Genomic DNA, 20,907 nt, shown 5'->3' with positions numbered 1-20,907 from the left:
TTTGTTCCGAGTAAACCCAAATCTGGCTGGAGCCTCAATTATATAAATGGCCAAACTTCCTTCTTGCAGTAAAATAAACTTTTTGTTTCTATAAATTAAAACGGCAACAAGCAAGAAGTGATTTCCCTGTCTCCAAGGGAAATATAGCACCATGTCCATGAAAAGACACAGACTCACAATGTTACATGTTATGGTTTTTTTTTTACCATTTAGGTCAGATGTCAGCATCTGATGATGAACCAGCTTCAAAGAAACTAAAATCGTCATCTTTTAAGAAGGCGGAACCAAAGTCAGAAATGAAGTCAAAATTTGAAAGCTCGACATCAGCAGATGAAGTGGAGGCTGCAAAAGAAGAGGAAATGGAGAATGCTGCAGAACCTGTAGAATCTGTAGCTGAAGTAGTTCCTCAGCCAAGCATAGAAAAAACTTACATTCCTTTAACACAAGGACAAAGCAATCCAGAATCTTCTCTACCCAATGAGAGCTCTCTCTACCCCACATCTTATGCTGGCGGTGTTATCACTACTGTGACAGTCTCTGGGAAGGATCCCAGAACAGCCATGAGCACTTTGTCAACCTCTGCTTCTACTGTGTCTTCTGCATTGCATCCCATCCCGGCATCTGACAAAGGTTCTGTAGGGGAAAGTAAACCGGAAATATCAAGAAATACTGTACCAGCTCCAAAATCAATATTAACAAAGCCATCATCATCATCGGACCCAAGATACTTGGCAGCTCAATCGTCCCTAAATGTTAGGTATGTGTGTGTCAGTCTGCAAGAGGCGTGTGGTATTGTGCAAAGGGGACCATGCAACCCAATGGTGTGTGTGTAGGTGCAAGGGGAGCCTTCAAATTCCTTCTAAGGAAGGAAGCTTCTCAGAGTGGGTAAAAGGGTGGGTGGGCAAGTTAATGGGCATAGATAGGTGCCCCCCCCACGGGTGGCTCCTTGCTGTCCCCCAATTGTGCAAGGAGGAGAACAGTTCAGACCAAACACCCTTGCTGCCATTGCTCTGCAAGTACTCTGATGTTAACTGACAGTGAGGGACCTTTCTTTGCCTCTCCTCAAGATGTGAAGGAGGGATACCTTGTGCTAATATCTCAGGAGCCACTAGGAGGAAAGGACAGCAAACCCATGAACAGGAGGATTTTTTTACTACTTCTATATACTTTGAAGATTTGCCAAGTCATATTTTCTCATGTAGCACACTGTTTAACCTCTAGTAGCATTGATGCACAGGAGGAGCCAGTGTTTGTAAGAACTGGGGAACACACATTGCCTTTACTCAAGGCAGGCTCATGAACTTCAGTGTCTCTCCATGCTTGACCCACTCTTTCATGCAAAAGAGAATCCGTCACAAGTCTTACAATATCAACTCAATCCCTAATAATAACAGGGATTCTATTCATGGGTTAGCAAATTAATGGTCCGTATTTTGTGATCACTAGCCTTCCACTGAATGCACTGGAAGTCTTAAAAATTGAATTCTAGCCCATTAATTTAATTCAGTAAAAGTATATTTCATAAGATTTAGGATCATTTGATGTGGAATTTGAAATATGCTGGGGATGAAGGGGCATTTGTAGAGATACAATTTGTAGAGCCACACTTGACACAATTCTCCTGGGTTTTCTGTTTTGCAGTATGTCAGAGATACAGTCCCCTCAAGAAGGAGATACGTCCGTCTTTCTCTCTCGCCTTAACACCATATGGAAAGGCTTTATCAACATGCAAAGTGTGGCCAAGTTTGTCACCAAAGCTTACCCTGTCTCTGGATCCTTTGACTACCTCAGTGAGGTGCGACTTTGAAGTGCTTGTGCTTTCTGTATAAACTATCTAAAATTATATTTCTAACTACATTTGCTTTGTGGTAAGAGGTTAGCTATACACGTAATATATTATCATGTTTACTCAACGTGATAGCTTGAAAGCTAAGCAAATTGACTTATTAACATTTTCAAATTTCATTTAGGTCTGAGTTTTAATAACTCACTGTTGAGACAGTGGACTGTGTCTGTAGCATAAGAAATGGGACATAGATAATGTGTACATTTACTTGAGTACAGGTGGCAACCATTTCATGCAGGGCTTCTGTTCCCAGCTCCTACGTGTGTGGAACGCAGATAAGCACCCCCTGCCCCATTATGTCCCCATTCTGTCTTCTGGGTCCCAAAAGACCATGCATCAGTGATCGTGCATCAATTGGATGCACCTAAAATGGTCACTGCTGTATTGTATAGAACAGCAATTTATTCCAAAAATAATAAAATAGTACTGGTGATCTGTAAGGACAGTGGTACCTCGTGTCACGTACCGTCTCCCTTATGAAAGCTTTGGGTTATCCGCTCCACTAACCCAGAACTAGATGCCCCTTGTTGCAAACTTTCCCCCGGGATGTGCGCGGAAGTCACACTCCGGCGGTGCGGCAGCAGTGGGAGGTGCCATTAGCGAAAGCGCGCCTCATGTTACGAGCAGTTTCCAGTTGCGAACGGAGCTCCAGAACGAATTAAGTTCGTAACCAGAGGTACCACTGTAAGGGGAAAATAGTAGCACTGAAATGGCATGCTGGATATTCCATTTTTAGTATTATCACTTCATATCACTAACTGATAAAGAACTCTTTATCATTTTCTGTTAATCACACTCTTTATTTTCATTTTGGTCTGATGGTGAGAAGCAGTGATCTGTAATAAATGATAAGTGATGATTGCCACTGTCATGGGATGACTGCCATAGTCAGTGAGCTCCCAGTTTCCTGTATTAAACCCAAAAAAGAAACATAGGAAGGAAGTTCAGTGTAGTTGATTATCAAGTGTCAAACCAATAACTGCAAACTGTTCATAAATTCCATTATTTGAGGAAAAGCCACCTTGGTTCTTGCATACATTCCAAGAGACTTCACGTATTGCTCTGCATTGTTTGTGTAAGAACTGTTGGTAGGGTGGGGAGTAGAACAGTAGCTGAAGCAGCTGTATATCTTTCCTGCCTTAGAGGAGGAAGATACTTCAGTGTATTCAACTCTTTTTTTTTAGCCTCGCCTTTTATGGTCAATATGAACAGGGTGCTTGGAATTTTGATTCCTGTGCACCAACAAATTCTGTCAGTGGAATTAGTGTTATCTTTCTTCCTGTGTTTTGAAGCAGGGATAGGAAGACTCCTAAACTTATGGGTGTAAGAATAACCCTTTTCCTCCTAGTTGGAAAACTAGTACGTTATGATCTTAGGCTCAGTGGGCCATGAATATGATATTGTAGCAATGTTTAATGCTGAATTCTGAGACAGACTGTGGTTAATGTAAATAAATAGAAATATGTTTGCCCCTATAGATCTATAGATAAGACAGCTTTATAAATATAAACACATTGTGTCTCAACAGCATGTTTTAGTGACAATTAAATTTTTACTCTATGAAAATAGGCTAGGAATGTTTTGTCACAATTTTCAAAATAATTATATTTTTAATAACTTTTTGTAGCTTTAATGTGCAAAAGTATTACTTCTTTATGTAAAAGCTATCTCTCACAGTGCTCAGATGTTACTGTCTGAGCCTAATATGGGAGTGAGTGAGCCTCAGGGTCTTAGCACACCAATAGCCAGCCTTTCCAGCTCATTTTCCTTGTACAAAAAGTCATGTTTGAACCATACAAATACTGCATTCATCAGTTCCCAAGATCTTGTGGCAGAACAAGTAAATAAAAGCAACTTCGTACTACAGTGTCAGACATTATTCTCCATTCCCAGATAAGAAACTATAGTAGGGGTACCCAAGTGTGAGATGTGCTCCCTCTCATACCAGATTCAGAAAGGAACATTTGAACAACCTCAAAATGAGCTGTGGTTTGTGAAATTAGAAAGGGACTATGTTTTCTGCTAGCAGTTTGAAAATGGAAGTGGAAGGATAAACAGAATTGTGAACATAATGGCACTAGCTATAGTAAAATCACAATATAGCTTCTATTTACATTCTGTTGGTATAATTCTATTTACTGGGAAATGTAGGGCAATATATTTTGCCCTCAAACTGCCCTCTTCTCACATTATGTAATGCTTCTTATCCAGGATTTACCTGATACAATTCATATTGGAGGGAGGATCTCGCCGAAGACAGTATGGGATTATATTGGCAAACTGAAATCATCTGTGTCAAAGGTACTTTTTAAAAATCCTGTGTGGTAATGGTGAAATAATTGAACTATATTTGAAATAATAATATTGGATGGGATCCAGTGAACTATACAACTAAGTTCTTCTACCTAAGGGAGGAGGACACTGCTGGCTTGAATTAATGATACAGCAGCAACTCCTAATGTTTTCACACGTCTCTTTTGAAATGTGGAGGGGACTTCTTTTTTAAACATGGCATACAGGCCTATTTGTCAAAATAAAAAGTTAAACTTGCTCCTACCCACCTGCACCCCAGCAGCAGTTTGGATTCTTGTCAGTAATTTGTACCTGAAATTCTTTAAGACAGGCAAAATACTATAATGGCTTTTTTTGCTGGCTATTACTTCCCTTCCATATATTCTCACCACTTCTTCCCCACCCCAACAGGTTCTGTATTAGTGACATTTCAATTTCCAGCACAGCATAAATTATCATTGACTTAATATATGAACCATCATAGTAAGAATCCTTACTAGATCTAACCCTAAAAGTGTTTTAATAATGAAAAATTCAGCCACCTTAAATAATGTAAAGTAAAATTATATTGATAATTAATTTTACATAATCTTTGCTTATTTGATGGCAGTGAAATAAGGCGTTTTTTAAAGCTGCACCATCTTTCGGATCACCAACTTAAGTCCATATTTACTGCCACAGACCCTGCAATCAATGTCTGAGGCCCTTCTTCATGTGCTCCTCCAAGAGAGGTCCAGATAGTGGCCACACAAGAGCGGGCCCTTTTCTGCAGTGGCTCCCTATTTGTGGAATGCTATCCTCAGGAAGGCTAGCCTGGTGCCTTCATTACATATCTTTAAGCGCCAGGCAAAAACATTACTCTTCCCAGGCCTTTGGCTAATTATACAATTTATGGCTTTTTAAACTGTATGTGGGGCATGGGAGGGGGGTGTTATTGTTTCCGTTTGCTATTATGGTATGTAATTTTGTAAACTACCTTGTGATCCTTAGATGAAGGACGGTATAGAAATTGAATAAGAATAATTCTGAAATTATTACTTCAAAAGTGAAGTGCATGGATGCCATGTTGCCCTCACTTGCTATTTACGTATTTAGCAATAGGTTGGTATTTTTCCTTTATATTTTTGTATTATAGGAACTATGTTTGATCCGCTTCCATCCTGCAACAGAAGAGGAGGTGCCTTCCTACATTTCTCTGTACTCCTATTTTAGCAGTCGTGGCCGATTTGGTGTTGTTGCTAATAACAACAGACATGTCAAGGACCTCTATTTGATTCCTCTCAGTGCAAAGGATCCTATTCCATCCAAACTTTTACCCTTTGAGGGACCAGGTAAGCAATGAATTGTAGGAAACCCAACTACTTCTGCCCTTCTATGTTACAACTATAAATACCATACCAGACATCATTCATAACACACACTTCAGTTGGATAAATGTAGAAAGGAAAAGTACTATATACCGGCCGATCGCGGGGTGTCCCTGGTTGATCATGGGATCATGCCCTCCCACCCACCCACCCCCCAAAAATCTCAACAACTTTGATGCTTTCTCAACAAAAGGTCAACAACTCTGGTCACTCCAATGGGTAGATCACTGCCATTTTTTAATAGATTGCAGTCTATTGGAAGTTGGACGTGCCTGCTATATACAAATCATAGTTTGGGAAACGGGGAGACATAACTACAAGAACTTTGATCTTTTAAAAAGGCACAGGGAGGTTAGTTAAGTTTTAAAATATTGGTACGCAACATGACATTGAAATGAGCAGAAGTGGTCAGCATCTTCAAACAGAAGCAAACACAGAAAGCCCACAGAACATCACTGACGTTGAAAGGTAAGATTGTCATTTGCAGACTATATTATAGGTGTGCTTGAACTCCTGCAATCAAAAACTCACAAGATCTCAAGATTTCGGCACTGAGCTCACCCAGTGGTGTGAGGAATGTCCCAAGGAACCCAAGCTTTCATAGCTGAAAGAGACACACATATAAATAAGGAGTAGTTACACACTATTCCATCAGCTGTTTTGACAGTGATAGATTGATTGCTCCAGGGAAGAAAACCAGTCTCTGTCTTCCCTCCTTCTTGAGGGAATGCTGTTTATCTAAAACAGATTTTAATCAAACAAATACTGCATACTAATTAGTCAGAACTGATTAGAAATAAGGTATAGTTTATTTCAATACTATATTCCTGAGCTTCTGCACTCTTAAGAGGTCATCCTGCTATTTATGTATGTTGTCCTTCTGAATAAATAACCACACAATACTGCACATATGCTTGTAAGGAAATTCTCTTCAGCTCCAGGATAAATCGCAAGAAATTTCCATTTTGACTGGGGGGAAAAAGACTTTCATCCAGTCTCTATAGTTTGTGGCAAACAACTGGGAAGGGGAGAGAAAATTGAGGTTTTCTCCTTTTTTATCTAAAGTAGTATTTCTTGTAACTTTGAATCCTGAACTTCAACCCCTTTCCATTGTGTGCATGCACACGAAAGCTCATACCAAAATAAAAACTTAGTTGGTCTTTAAGGTGCTACTGAAGGAATTTTTTTATTTTGCTTCGACTCAGACCAACACGGCTACCTACCTGTAACCCTTTCCATTTGTGTATATTGCTGAGGATTCTCAGGAAAAGTCTAGGGCACATCCTCAGTTTACAGGCCTGTTAGGCATAGCTGTCAGCCTGTCGGAACTGAGATTACAATTTAGAAATTGTAACAAATCTGGCACTTTCCCACAACTGTGCATTTCAGGGTAAGCTTGGTTATGGCAAACTAACTTCCTTGAAAGAGTACCAGTCATTTAAGGAACTCCTCATAAGCTTTTGTTAAACCTAAGCATCCCTAGAGTGCAGTTTGAAAACCTTACTAACATAGGACACACTCTAAAATCCTATAAACAACGAACTTGAAGCTGAAAAAAGAACCACTATTTCAAAATATGGACTGCCTGAAGCATTTTTTTCAGATTCCACTTTGCTTTTAATTCTGAAGGCCTAGTTAAATGTTTAGGGGAAGAAAAGTCTTTTAATAGGGTTGTGACAACTCAGAAGGCATGTGAAATTTGTTTGAAAGCACCCCCATCATAATCCTCCTTGATGACAGCATACACATATTATTATTATTTTTAAAAAATAGAGGATACAGTCCAAATCATAATTTCCTATGTGTGTTTTGAGGTGAGTCATATACATTAAGCCTATTAGAATCTTTTCGGATAAGTTGTCTCAGTTCTCGGTATATGCGGACATGTACGGGGAGAGGTATAAAATCTGCTATCCATATATTTTAATGAAATTTACTGCTCTTATTACATGATCTTAATAAAATGTATTTTGTGCAAAGTGGTCATTGTCTCTTTCAATTCAGATGTTTTAGTGGCTGTAACTATGTATTGGACTCGGTCTAGTTAGTAAAATAAGTCTCTATAGTGACACCTGCTAGGCTGCTAAAAATGTTATTCACACACATAGTTGAGACATATATATTCTGTATCACAGGATCAATTCTGGGTTTCAGACTGTTGCTTTACCAGGCTAGGACAAAATATGTTAACAAAACAAATATCCTAAAGTATTTCGGTATTATTTGGTATCAGTTATTCAGTAGAGCTTGCTCTGATATGTTTAAGATAGAGACTACAATATCCTTGAAAATATAATCCTCTACATATCTACTTAGAAGTAAATCCTATTAAATTTCATAGGACTTACCTAGGTCTAAGTTTGGTTTACTTTTTATTTTATGAGACAGAGGTTGTATGTGAAATGGTTGTGACATACTTAGTGGTGATCATAAATAGTAGAGCTGGAGTACATCATGTGAATTCCTCTTCTGTGCCTGGACTGTGCTGCATGGCAGACTTCTGTTCCACAAGAAATCACTTCAGCTGATGTCAAAACCAAGAAAGGAAAAGAAAACATAAGTTGTACTGGAACGGAAACATGTTAATATCACTAAACTTTAGGAGTTAAAAGTTGTAATTAGTTAAATCATTCTATGTTTGGTGAAATAAGCTTCATTGCTACCTGCTTTTTCTTCTCAATTAGTAATGGGGAATGGAAATATGGGGAATGGATCAGAATGGCTGTCCCAGCCCCCACTCCCCGCAAGGAAATCTGCAGTGATATTGATCCAACCTACATGAATGATCACATCTCTATCATCAGTCCCATGTGTGTGATTCAGTAGAATGTCCAAGGAGCACTTGGTCTCTTATCTGACTGATTCTTTTCATACACTGACTAATGCAGGGCAGGGGAGGTGGGATAACCTAGGTGGATCCTTCAAGTATATGGCCCCTTGCCAGCTGCCACAATTACAACAAGCATGCCTTCTTGGAATCAGGTTCTATTCACTAAAAACCTTTTCAGCACTTGCAGACATCTATCCTGAAACTTGATGAAGATTTTCTATTTTGTTCCACAGACCATTTTGACTTACATATTTTCAAACACTGGCAGTGTCTCTTTCCCCCCAAGGAAGTTAGCATGTTCTCCAATCTACAAATGAAATCATTGAGTGGTGGAATCGGGAGTGGATATCTGCAGAACTCATCTCCATACACTATTGAAGCTTGATGTTTCTTTCAGCAAAAGCCAGTGTGGTGTAGTGGTTAAGAGCGGTAGACTCGTAATCTGGGGAACTGGGTTCGCGTCTCCGCTCCTCCACATGCAGCTGCTGGGTGACCTTGGGCTAGTCACACTTCTCTGAAGTCTCTCAGCCCCACCCACCTCACAGGGTGTCTGTTGTGGGGGAGGAATGTTAGCTGCTTTGAGACTCCGGGTAGTGATAAAGCGGGATATCAAATCCAAACTCTTCTAATATTTTAATCAATAGGTATTCCCTAGCCCAAAGCTAGAAGAATATTTAAAGAAGAATATTGAGTATCTTAGTAATTGGAAGGAGGATCTGTGAAAAAGCACCACTTGTACCTTTGATACATTATTTATAATACAATACTTTGTACAGTCCGGATCATCAACATGGGACTCTCAGGTGCACATGTGCCTACAAGAGCCTTTCCTGCTTTTGGAATTAAGACTTGAAGAAAGCATTCAATTCTGGTCTACAGAATAGGTTCCTGTGCGTGTTTGGCTGCGCTCGCTCTCTCTCTCTCCCTCTCTCTCTCTCTCTCTCTCTCTTGTGTGTGTGTATTCCCCACAACTTTTCCAATATGCACATTGCCCACTGGCCCAAAATGATTGGTGACTCTGAAGAGGAGCAATATTTACAGGGCACCACACCCTTCCCACAGCCTTATTTTTTTAAACTGAAATTCATTTTCTGCTTTCCTCAAAGGCAACTATAATAATTATACTGCTTGCTAGATAGCTGGCACTTGTTGGTCAGGCTGAGCACAACTAACATTGAGGGATTGTGTAAACCAGTCTTAGTACTGCTGCCAATTCCAGTTATGAATAAGGGACATTTTTGAGGTTCAGGTAAAGAAGGCTGTAAAAAAATATCACTGAAGTAGCCCTACAGCTGCTTAATGAGCAGCACTGGTTTGCACATACAGCAGTGACAAATCTTTTATGAAATCTTACTTCATAAAAATTCTTGGTTTTATGTCAAGAAATAAGCGTTCAGGGCTTTTTAAAAGTTTATGGGAGTGATGACATGAATGTCTTAATTTCTTAGAAACAGTAAACCTCCATATACTTACCTGAATTCATATTATGGGAAGCAGCAACTAGACAGGAATTGCTAAGTTTCCTTTAGGGGTCATATTTTTAATATAGTTTACATTTTTTCCTCATACTCATATTCAGATCAATCTAGGAATATAATATACAGTAAACAATACTACAGTGGTACCTCTGGTTAAGAACTTAATTTGTTCTGGAGGTCTGTTCTTAATCTGAAATTGTTCTTAACCTGAAGCACCACTTTAGCTAATGGGGCTTCTGCTGCTGCCGCGCCGCCAGAGCACAATTTCTGTTCTCATCCTGAAGCAAAGTTCTTAACCTGAGGTACTATTTCTGGGTTAGCGGAGTTTTTAACCTGAAGCGTTTGTAACCCGAGGTACCACTGTAGTTTTTTTTAAAGGACTAGCTTTTTAAAAACTCAATATTTTTAACCTTCCTCCAGAAACAAATGTTGGTACACTCATTTTTTTAACTAGGCTCTTATAAGAACCTAAGATGCACCTGCTGAATCAGGCCATTGGCCCATCTAGACCAGCATGTTCTCAATGGGGCCAACCAAATGCCTGTGGGGTGTTTGCAAACTAGACCATGAACACAACAGCATTGTGCCCACCTTAGATCCCCAGGAACTGGTATTTAGAGCCATAATGCCTCTTGACTGGAGGTAGAACAGAGCCATTGAGGCATGTAGCAGCCATTCTTTAATAAATAAATGGACTTACAAGGTTACTCATTATGCCTCCACAAAGAGTATAGTCTCTTTGCCACATTATCCTCAATAGTCATTGCTTGTAACCTGACTTGCTTCATGTTTCCATTATCCACAGGGTCTAAACAGCCACTCAGAAGCTGCTTTCTTAAGTAGTGGTTTTAAGTTTTATAGGGTTTGTATGCTGGTTTATAAAACATTTCTGCCCACCCTTTCTAAATTAACTAGGTTAGTTACTTATAACCCATTATTTAATACTTCTTAGCTGTGCACAAGAAGTTATAGTTAACTAATGCAAAATCATTTTTATTTCCATGTAACTTCTCACCTACGTCCCCATTAGTGCTCTTGGTTTTAAACTGGGTTGGCCACCTTGAGGGCAATAAAAGTATATATAGTTGAACCCAGTAAGCCTAGCTCAACACTACACAACACTTTTTAATGCCAGCATTACAGTAGAACTGCTCAGAGTATCAAAAAAGTGATGGAAGGAGAAAACAGGGCTTGACGGAAATGTAGGTGGATTGTTCTGAGAACAAAGTTTATGTGGAGTACCACAGATCTTTGTAAGATTAATAGGTAAAAGCTGATCAAATTGTCCATGAAAGAGATTAGGCACAATTCTCTGCATGGTCACTCAGAAGTATGCCCAATGAGTTCAATGGGAATTACTCCCAGGTAATGGCGTAAAGGACTGGAAGATAAATTAAAGGGATGCAAATGACAGCTTCCTTCAGAATTACAAACTAATTTTTTTAAAGGTCAGAATAAACATTTTTCACAACCAGGTTTTTTTTAATGTGGAGTTATTAGTTATGATCATTCTACATTTATTCTTTGCTGCTCTAAAACATTTTGTCTTCTAAAAGTAATTTCCTATTTCATGCAATACATTTGTTAAGTTGTTGGTTTTTATCCTTATTCAGCACTTTCTGAGCACATGCTACATTTTAAGCAGCCAAACAATTTATACTTTTCAACTGAAATGCCAACTTCATTTTAAGAGAAACAAAGTGAAGTTTTTTCGTATTAAATATATTTAGGGCAACTTAAGTTAATAAACATATCAGTGTTAAGATCATTATTAGTACTTCAGCTTTACTTCAAGATCACACACAAAGGAGAATTGAACACAACCAACTAAAACAAGAAAATCAAAGTAATGCATTGGCTGTCAAAATGTACAGTAGTAGCCACTCCAGTAATTATAGCTGTACTTTATTTACTGTGGTAGGCATCTGATGGGCTACATCACTGGGATTGCTAGATGAAAGTATTGGATATAATGCAGAACTAAGATATAAAAAGACTACAAATTTGGAAACAATGCATCAGTTGAATATTGCACTTGCCCTTATCCTTCAAATGATAATACATTTATTGCAAATTGGAAATAAAATTATTCTCAGAAGATGAGATCCTTCATCCTCACTACTTAGCACTCTTCTAATAAATTGAAATAGACTACTTAATATTTGATCTGTTTTACTGTAACCCATTAGGGTGTGAACTATCATGGCATTTAACTATTCTTATGCCTTTAATATTCATATACTCTTAACTATATTCCTGAACGTTTGCACAAGTGGGCAGAATGAACAGTAAAATTGGAGTTAAGAAAAAGCAGTGCATTATCAGACACTGTTGTATGTATAGTAATGTAAAACTTTAGTGCAACCTTATGAAACAGAACCACAGTGGTTTCCAGGGGATTCTTTATTTTACTCATTTTCCATATACTGTATAATAGTATGAATAGTAAAAGCCTAGGTGTATGTATATTCTATTGACCTAGTGATACTAACCTTGTAAGGTTAAATCTCTATTGAAACATTTAACTAAACTGGAAATTGCTGAATTTCTCTCTCAGCAGTCTATTCCATAATTACCTCTGTTCCATTTCTCCTTTGAGTAATTCTGTATTTTCCCCCAAAGTCATTATGCAGTGCTTTGTTAACCATCAACATGACTTACAGAAAGATCAGATGTTTGTATGTCTGCTGAAAGTAGGACTGGCAAAACGGGTGGTAGTAGTGGTGGTGGCATAGCTGCCAAGTTTTCCCTTTTCTCGTGAGGAAGCCTATTCAGCATAAGGGAAAATCCCTTAAAAAAAGGGATAACTTGGCAGCTATGGGTGGTGGTGGTGGTGGTGGTGGTAATAACAACAACAACAACAACAACAACAATACCCTACTCATCTAGCTGTTGATTTGTTAATTATTTGGAAATTATAAAAATGCACAATTTTCTATTACCCTCTGTTAATTTATATAGTTACTTATGGAATCCTAAATTTGAGGATTCCACAAGTAACATAATAATAAAGAGCCACTCTTTATTAAGGCTCTAATCAGTCTCCAAAAGGTTAATTGGTTAAAAAATACAGCAGCCAAATTACTGGGGTTCCATTTAGAACTCATGTTACCCTGAGTCAGGGTGCTCATGCTAGTGTTTAAAGCCCTCAACCACAAGTCCCAGTGTCTAAAGCACCTTATTTCCTACAGACCCTCTTGGGTGTTAAGATCAGCAGAGAGGGCCCTCTTGATAGTTCCGCCACCCTGGGTGGTGATGGCCTGGGAGAGGGCACTATGCGGCAGCTGCTAAGTTACATAATTCCTTCTGCACAGAGATGCATGGAGCACCTTTTTAAAACGTATTTTCTGGTGCATGCTGAAGACACACCTCTTTAACCCTGGCTTTGACACCTGAGATATATATTTTTGGCAAAATAAAAAAATTCCTTCAGTAGCACCTTAAAAAAATTTTTACTTTTTTTATTTTGCTTCGACTCAGACCAACACGGCTACCTACCTGTAACTAGAAGTATATTTTTGGGTCCCTGTTATTTTGATTGTATTTGTTTTAAACTGATATTAATATTGTGCATTACATTGCTGTAACCTGCCATGTGACCTTGTGGGATGGATGATAAACAAATTAATAATGCACGCTCACCTGGGAGTAAGTACCATTGGACTTAATGGGACTTACTTGTGGGTAGGGATAGGATTGTACTGCTAGGGTTGTGCTTATCTGCAAGCAGTCTTGAGTATCTGGCTGGGGGAAAGTTAGGATGGTGATAACAACATCATCATCATCATCAAGTGACAATTACCAGTTTTACAACATAAAAGCATATATTGGTTTCTCAGTAATATTGATAAGAAAATACAGTTTTTGACTTAGTTACAGTCTGATAGTTACTTTAATGTGCTGTTTTCCACTAAGTTATGATTATTACATTCATTAATAGAGTATGCATAGTGTTCTGTAACATTTTTCGCATTGTTTGTTACAAATCTTAGCAATGACTGACTTCAAATTTAAATTAAAAACAAAACAAAACATTTCTTACATGAAATCTTGTTTTGTCTTACAGGCCTTGAATCAGCACGTCCAAACTTAATTCTTGGATTAGTAATTTGTCAGAAAACTAAGCGACCTGCAGCTGTACTGGAAACTGAAAAGATGGAAGAAAAGAAAAGCAGGATTCAGTTGCAGGAAGAAACTGAAGTATCTGCGTACCCTAAAGGCAATATGGCTTCTCAGCAAGAGAAAAAACCTTCAAAATTCTCTCTCTATACTGGAGAAACAATTGTCAGTACAACACCACCTGGATCTCCACCACCTCCACCCCCAGAGCCACCTTCTGTGTTAAAAATATTGTCATCAATTAAAGCTGGAAGCTCAGCCACTGTTGCACAATCAAGTGCTTCTGTGTTGGGAATTAACACAGCTACTGCATCTTCTACTGCTTCCTTATCTTCAAAATCAGCCACACCACTTGATCACATCCTGCAAACTCTTTTTGGGAAAAAGAAATCTTTTGATCCTGTTTCCAAGGATTCTGAAGGTGCTCAGACTGAAATGCAAACTGTTGTTGAGGAAGGACTACCAACAGCTCCCATACTTGATCCCATTGTGCAGCAATTTGGGCAAATGTCAAAAGATAAAGCTATAGAAGAAGAGGAAGATGACAGGCCTTATGATCCTGAGGAAGAGTATGCTCCACAGAAAGCTTTTGAAATGCAAAGTTGTGAAAGTGGTCTTCAAAAAAGTTTTGAAACTTCAGAGCAAGAAGATGAAGCCTATGATCCAGAAGATGAAACTATCTTAGAAGAGGCAACAGTTACTGTTGATGATTTGCCTAATAAAATGTTTTCGGAATCTAAAAGCCACTCCTTGACAGCATCTACTCCATTTGTGCCCGATATATCTGCTCCACCATCTTTGGTAGAGCAACAGAAAATGTTAGAAGAATTAAACAAACAAATAGAAGAACAGAAAAGACAACTGGAAGAACAAGAAGAAGCCCTCAGGCAACAACGAGCAGCTGTTGGTGTATCAATGGCTCATTTTTCAGTTTCTGATGCTTTGATGTCACCACCTCCGAAATCATCTCTAGCAAAAAATGAGCTATTCCAACATGAAAAACAAACTACTGAAAAATCTGAATTGCCTACATCCACAAGTCAAACTCAATTGTTAAATCAGGGAAGTGATCCTAGACAAAGTAGAGATCCCAGACAAGCTAGAAGGATTCTAACAGAGTTTAATGAAAGTACTGACTGTAATGTAAAGCAGCATGTTATAGAATCGCCTACAGTACAAATTCCTCCACCCAGCTATGCAGCTCCATTGCAAACTGCACTTGACAAAGCAGATAAAACATTGATTTCTGTCCCTCATCCTAGTCATAAAGATACATGGGTTACTAGTGAAAAAGTTTCTGTTATGTCTGAACAAGATGTGCCCACTATCAACCCTGAAAATACCCCACAGGTTTACCAGGAAACTGTAAATAAACCAGCTTCTATTGAAACATCTACAACTGCACCTGTTCGTAAAGTACTGCTACCCACCCCTGTCAATCCATGTTTCCTCCCTACTTTCTCTTCACCTAACAGTGTTCAGACTGTAGCTTGGTCAAATGAATCGCAGGAGAAAAATGCTCCAGGGATAGCAAGGGACACTTTTCCAAGCCCAGTGTTCACATCTCAGGAGAAAGCTCCTGGTCATTTTGAAACAGAAAGAGGTCCATCACATTATGAAGACCAAAGAAATCCACAACCTTGCCACTTTTATGAACAAATGGAGTCACCCAAAATTAAAACTGATGAAGAAAGAGGTGGGCCCCCATTTTCTTCTCTTGGACACAAAAGCGGTCCTCCATTAATGAGTGGTGCTCCAGATTTCCATGGACAGAGGGGTCTATCACAACAGTTTACTGAAGGGCATAATCCTCCACCAAATAATGATGGACAAAGAGGGCCTCCACCCAACAGGTTTGGAGCCCCAAGAGCACCCATCCCTTCCTTATTTTCTGCACAGCATGGACCACCACCACCACCACATTTTGGTGATAATAGGGGTCCATCACCATTTCCTGATGGGCCAAGAGAAATTGCACCTTCTCAATTTGAAGATCATAGGGAACCTCACATGGAACACAGGGATTCCCAACATGCAGACCCCCAATATCATGAGATGAGTGGTGGTCCTGGACAATTTGAAGGACCTGAGCCTCCGCAGTATATGGGAAATAGAGGACCTTCACCCTTTCCTTTCGGGAACCCAAGAAGGCCGCCTCCAAATCAATTTAAAGGTCAAAGAGGAGGCCCGTCACCTCAGTTTGGAGGGCCAAGAGGTCCATCACCTAATCATTTTGGTGGTTCAAGGGGTCCTCCTCCAAATCAGTTTGAAGGACAAAGAGGACCTGCTCCAAGTCACATGCCAGGACCAAGAGGACTTCTGCCACCACCATTTGAAGAACGGAGAGGGAGCCCACCACCCAGATTTCCAAATCAGAGAGGTCCAGCACCACATCAGTTTGGAGGACCAAGGGGACCTGCACCTGGTCCATTTCCAGAAAAAAATGAACCTCCCCCAAATAGACATAACTTTCCAGGACAATCTCAGCAAGGTATGAAACCAAGCCCCAGACCACTCTTGGATCTTCCAAGTCATCCACCTCAGCACAGGAAAGAGATGTGGGATGAAACTGGACCACCTGCCTCTCATCCTAATACTTCAGGGCAGGGTTCTGAGACAGAAGCACAGTGGTCAGCATCTGATTTTCGAGATGGCCGAAGTAATGACTATAGAGCTCAGACTTTTGAAGGGAGACAAAGAGAGAGATTTGAGGGAGGTAATAAGGAAAAAATAGAGCAGTCTGATCAGTCAGATAATCGATCAAATAGAGTAACGGATGATAGACGACGAGATCGTGACCACAACTGGGCTTGGGAAAGGGACCGTGGCAGAAACTGGAATAGGGGGAGAGAAAGGGAATGGGAGAGACATAAAGAAAAAGACTGGGATAAAAACAGAGAGAGAAACTATAACAAAGACAGGGATAGAGATTCAGAACGGGGGAAAGACTGGGAAAGAACCAGAGACAGAGCCAGAACCAGAGATGGAGATACTTACCGAAGACGAGACAGATCAAGAAGCAGAGACCGTGATTATGACAGATTCAGGGACAGAGAAGGAGCTCGAAGTAGAGACAGAGAAAGGGATAGAGAAAGGGACAGAGACCGTGACAAAGACAGAGCAAGAGATCGCAAGGACCGGAGTAAAAGTAAGGAGTGTGATAAGGACTCTAAGCAAGAAAAACAAACTGGTGGCCAAAGGGCATCACATGCAGAAGCTTCTTCCGCTAAGCAGACATAGAAACATAATTATTCTTCAATAATGAGCCACATGAGGAAGAAAAACATGACTCTTTATTACTTGTACATATTGTATATTCTGATTGTTAGGCATAGTTTGGTAAAACCTGTTTCACAAATGAGATTTTGGATTGTAAATGCATATATTCATATATTAAGCAGGTACATGCTGAACTTGCTACATTTTGTTCGCCTCCCCCCCCCCCCCAGCCTTGGACCATTGCACTGTCTGCTAGACCAGGGGCCTGGGACCAGGGGATCCAATGTTCCATCCACACAGAAAAACTAATGCCTGTAGCATTACAGTTCTAAAATGTTGCTTTTTTCCTACTTATTTTGTCTTTAAATTTCCATTTACAGAAGCAAAAATGGGAACTCTCTTCAATGAGCACATTGCTTTTTATGGATATAAAGTTATGTTTTCCACTAACTTGAAATGTAATTTTATGAAAATTTAAACAATATCTTACAAGCCATACCATTACATCTTTAATATATAGTATTTTGGTGTTTCAGTACAGTGGTTCCTACATTCAAGAGAGCCCAACATTTCTGTCCTGAGCTAATTAATTATGGCAGGGTTTTGTGTATTTAAAGAAAGATTGCTGGGGAGCAGTATTTCTAGCAGCTGGCAGAGTATTTGAATAATAAACATTAAGCTTCTAGGTTCATTATCTTCCTTTTTACATGAGGGCATTTTGAGTTACAGATTTCAACTAAGACAAAAAAAATGAATGCCTGAGTAAGTAACCATATTTCCTATTTAGTTAAAGGTTTTTAATGTTGAATTTGTACAAAAAGTGTAATTGATTAAAAATTAATGACACCTCTATACAAAGCAACTAAGCTTTTAAAACATACTTAATGGAAAACATTTTATAAATGGTTCAAATGACTGAAGAGAGAGTAGTTTGCAGATCTTTGTGCAAAATGAATATGGATAATTTAAGCAGTTTGACTTTCCCAGTGCTCAAAGTAAAATATCCGGACAAGTTGTGTTAAGTACCTTTGAGTCTTACTAATTACAATGGGAGACATTTTAGTATATAATAATTGCCCCATTGAAATATGTGGAGCTTAAAAGTGCTTAAATTAGGCTAGAATACATCCTCAGTCCTGTTCTTGCCACATTCGTGGCTATCTTGATAACATTGGAAATAAATATTTGTGTAAAAAATGGAGTAGTAAAACTGGTACTAACAAATCTGCTTTAAAGAGGAGAGCTTTTCACTGTGAAATAATGCAGTAAACTATTATTTTTCCTGTATCTTTCAAGTTCATAATTCTAAAGAATGCATAGGGGAGGAAATCCTACTAGTTTAACTGGATTATGCACTTACAGTTGAGCAGTTACTTTGATATTTTTATAAACATTTTGCAAATGTAAAAATAGATTCGTAACATTGTTCAGATCTGCATTTCAAGTACACTACTCCCATAAATAAATCACTACAGATTTACACTTTATATTGATACATCTTACACTTTAAACATCAAGGACAAACTGATTTAAACAATGACCTGTATGCAAAACTCTTTTGCAAAAATATTAAAAAGTAAGAGGTATTGTAGAACATAAATATCTACTATGATGTAATTTTTCTATTCAAAATGTTTCTAACTTAGACATATATGAAAATATGCAAAATCAAGTGTTTGTTTAGGTTTACTTGACAGGGGTTTCTGTAAATTGTATTTTATATTTCAGAATATATCACTGTACATTAAATGTGGAACTTCATAGGTTTTTGTTACTGTAAGTCAAATAAACATCTAAAGAAAGCCATTGTATCAAAATTTTCATAGGAACTGATAGCAGAATCTGCCACATTAATCCAAATACACTACTCTAATGTTTCAGTTTCTTTGGATCGTTGATTCCAGAACAGGGTATCTCTATTTTGAGAAGATGCAAGAGGAATGGGTAGCCTTTGCAACCACTAGATGAGCTCTTCAGCCAGAGATCACTTAATAAAACGAGGAATACGTCACTCAAATAGTTTAACAACAACAAAAAAGTATGGTCATTTGGTTGGCTGTTGGCCAAACAGTCCTGTGATAAGATGCTCAGTGCTCTATCTGCATGTCAGTATAGCAGTCATGCCTCTCAGTACTACACTGAACCCAGGTCTTCCCTTGCACTCCTGCAGCAATTGATACAACCCCCAGTGCTCTTTATTGAAAAGATGTTGTTTCTCTACAAAACTGTAGCCATAAAGAATATTTGACCAAGGTACTTCAAACACTCACAAAACAGATACTGTACTAGGAAAGCCTGACCTGGGGGATGGCTGGCATTTGTAAACCTATTATTGAAAGGGTGTGTGTGAAGTGTGTGTGTGTGTGTGTGTGTGTGTGTGTGTGTGTGTGTGTGTGTGTGTGTGTGATGCAGCAGCCAAAAAAGCCAATGCAATTCTGGGCTGCATCAATAGGAGTATAGCATCTAGATCAAGGGAAGTAATAGTACCACTGTATTCTGCTCTGGTTAGACCTCACCTGGAGTACTGTGTCCAGTTCTGGGCACCACAGTTCAAGAAGGATACTGACAAGCTGGAACGTGTCCAGAAGAGGGCAACCAAAATGGTAAAAGGCCTGGAAACTATGCCTTATGAGGAATGGCTTAGGGAACTGGGTATGTTTAGCCTGGAGAAGAGAAGGTTAAGGGGTGATATGATAGCCATGTTCAAATATATAAAAGGATGTCATATAGAGGAGGGAGAAAGGTTGTTTTCTGCTGCTCCAGAGAAGCGGACACGGAGCAGTGGATTCAAGCTACAAGAAAGAAGATTCCACCTAAACATTAGGAAGAACCTCCTGACAGTAAGAGCTGTTCGACAGTGGAATTTGCTGCCAAGGAGTGGTGGAGTCTCCTCCTTTGGAGGTTCTTAAGCAGAGGCTTGACAGGCATATGTCAGGAATGCTTTGATGGTGTTTCCTGCTTGGCAGGGGGTTGGACTGGATCGCCCTTGTGGTCTCTTCCAACTCTATGATTCTATGAAATGTACCCCTCCCCCATGACCATTGTACTTGTACATTAACAGTAACTGAAATTTGGTACACACATGAGCTATATGCAGAGCTCCAAGTTTAGGCTGAATTTATGTTGAAGGGAATGGGAATATACCACTCACCCTGTCCCTTGAATGTACATGTTCAGTGCAGAAGCTAAAGGGGTGCCCTTCCTTTATTACTGGGGTGTGTGTGAAAATGGGGAGTTTACTTTTGTGAGTCAAATCTTGGCACACAAAAATCTAGATTCCAGTATTCCAGCACAGAGTAAGCCAAACCCTATGGAATATTGCTCTGAATATCTCAGCACATGGTTAAATTGAGCTGGGAAGTGAAGGAGGTGCACCACTGCCTGCCAATAATACTTAGTTTTTAGAGGAAAGGTGGGACACACTGGCATATGATATGGAACTTTGATTACAGAATGCAAACTAAAAAAATTCAGGGGTTTCAAGAGACCCTAAAGTCTGCTCAGAACTGCTGCAGTAATAAAGGAGGCTAAACGCTTCAAACAATTCATCCTGTATTTTTACTCCAAATCTGAGCACCCCCATTTATGCAGCCAGAACAACAGCTGTGCAAAGTGGCAGAGTATGTAGAATGCCAATAGGCTGTTGGGGGGAAAATTGAAAATAAGTGGGAGGAAAAAGGAGATGGGAGTGGCTGGAAAAAAATGGCATGGTCGAATACTCGTAGATCAGGGGTCAGCAAACTTTCAGCAGGGGGC

The 20,907-nt window shown here is 39.3% G+C and overlaps 1 protein-coding gene across 6 annotated transcripts in view; it reads left to right on the top strand.

Annotated features, from left to right (window-relative positions):
• DIDO1 (death inducer-obliterator 1) overlaps positions 1-18,953 on the top strand; it is a 71,079-nt gene extending 52,126 nt beyond the window's left edge. For all 6 annotated transcript variants that reach the window (XM_088674723.1, XM_035121389.3, XM_088674724.1 and 3 more), the window contains 5 exons: positions 214-757; positions 1,642-1,795; positions 4,058-4,147; positions 5,274-5,469; positions 13,880-18,953. In XM_088674723.1, coding sequence (XP_088530849.1) covers positions 214-757; positions 1,642-1,795; positions 4,058-4,147; positions 5,274-5,469; positions 13,880-17,172 — 4,277 coding nt within the window. In that variant the 3' untranslated portion in view covers positions 17,173-18,953. The remainder of the gene's footprint in view (positions 1-213; positions 758-1,641; positions 1,796-4,057; positions 4,148-5,273; positions 5,470-13,879) is intronic.
• Positions 18,954-20,907: the final 1,954 nt, after the last annotated feature.

This window comes from Zootoca vivipara, chromosome 7 (genome assembly GCF_965207765.1).
Source record: "Zootoca vivipara chromosome 7, rZooViv2.hap1.1, whole genome shotgun sequence".
NCBI lineage: Eukaryota > Metazoa > Chordata > Lepidosauria > Squamata > Lacertidae > Zootoca > Zootoca vivipara.
This window is presented reverse-complemented; position numbering and strand designations above follow the sequence as displayed.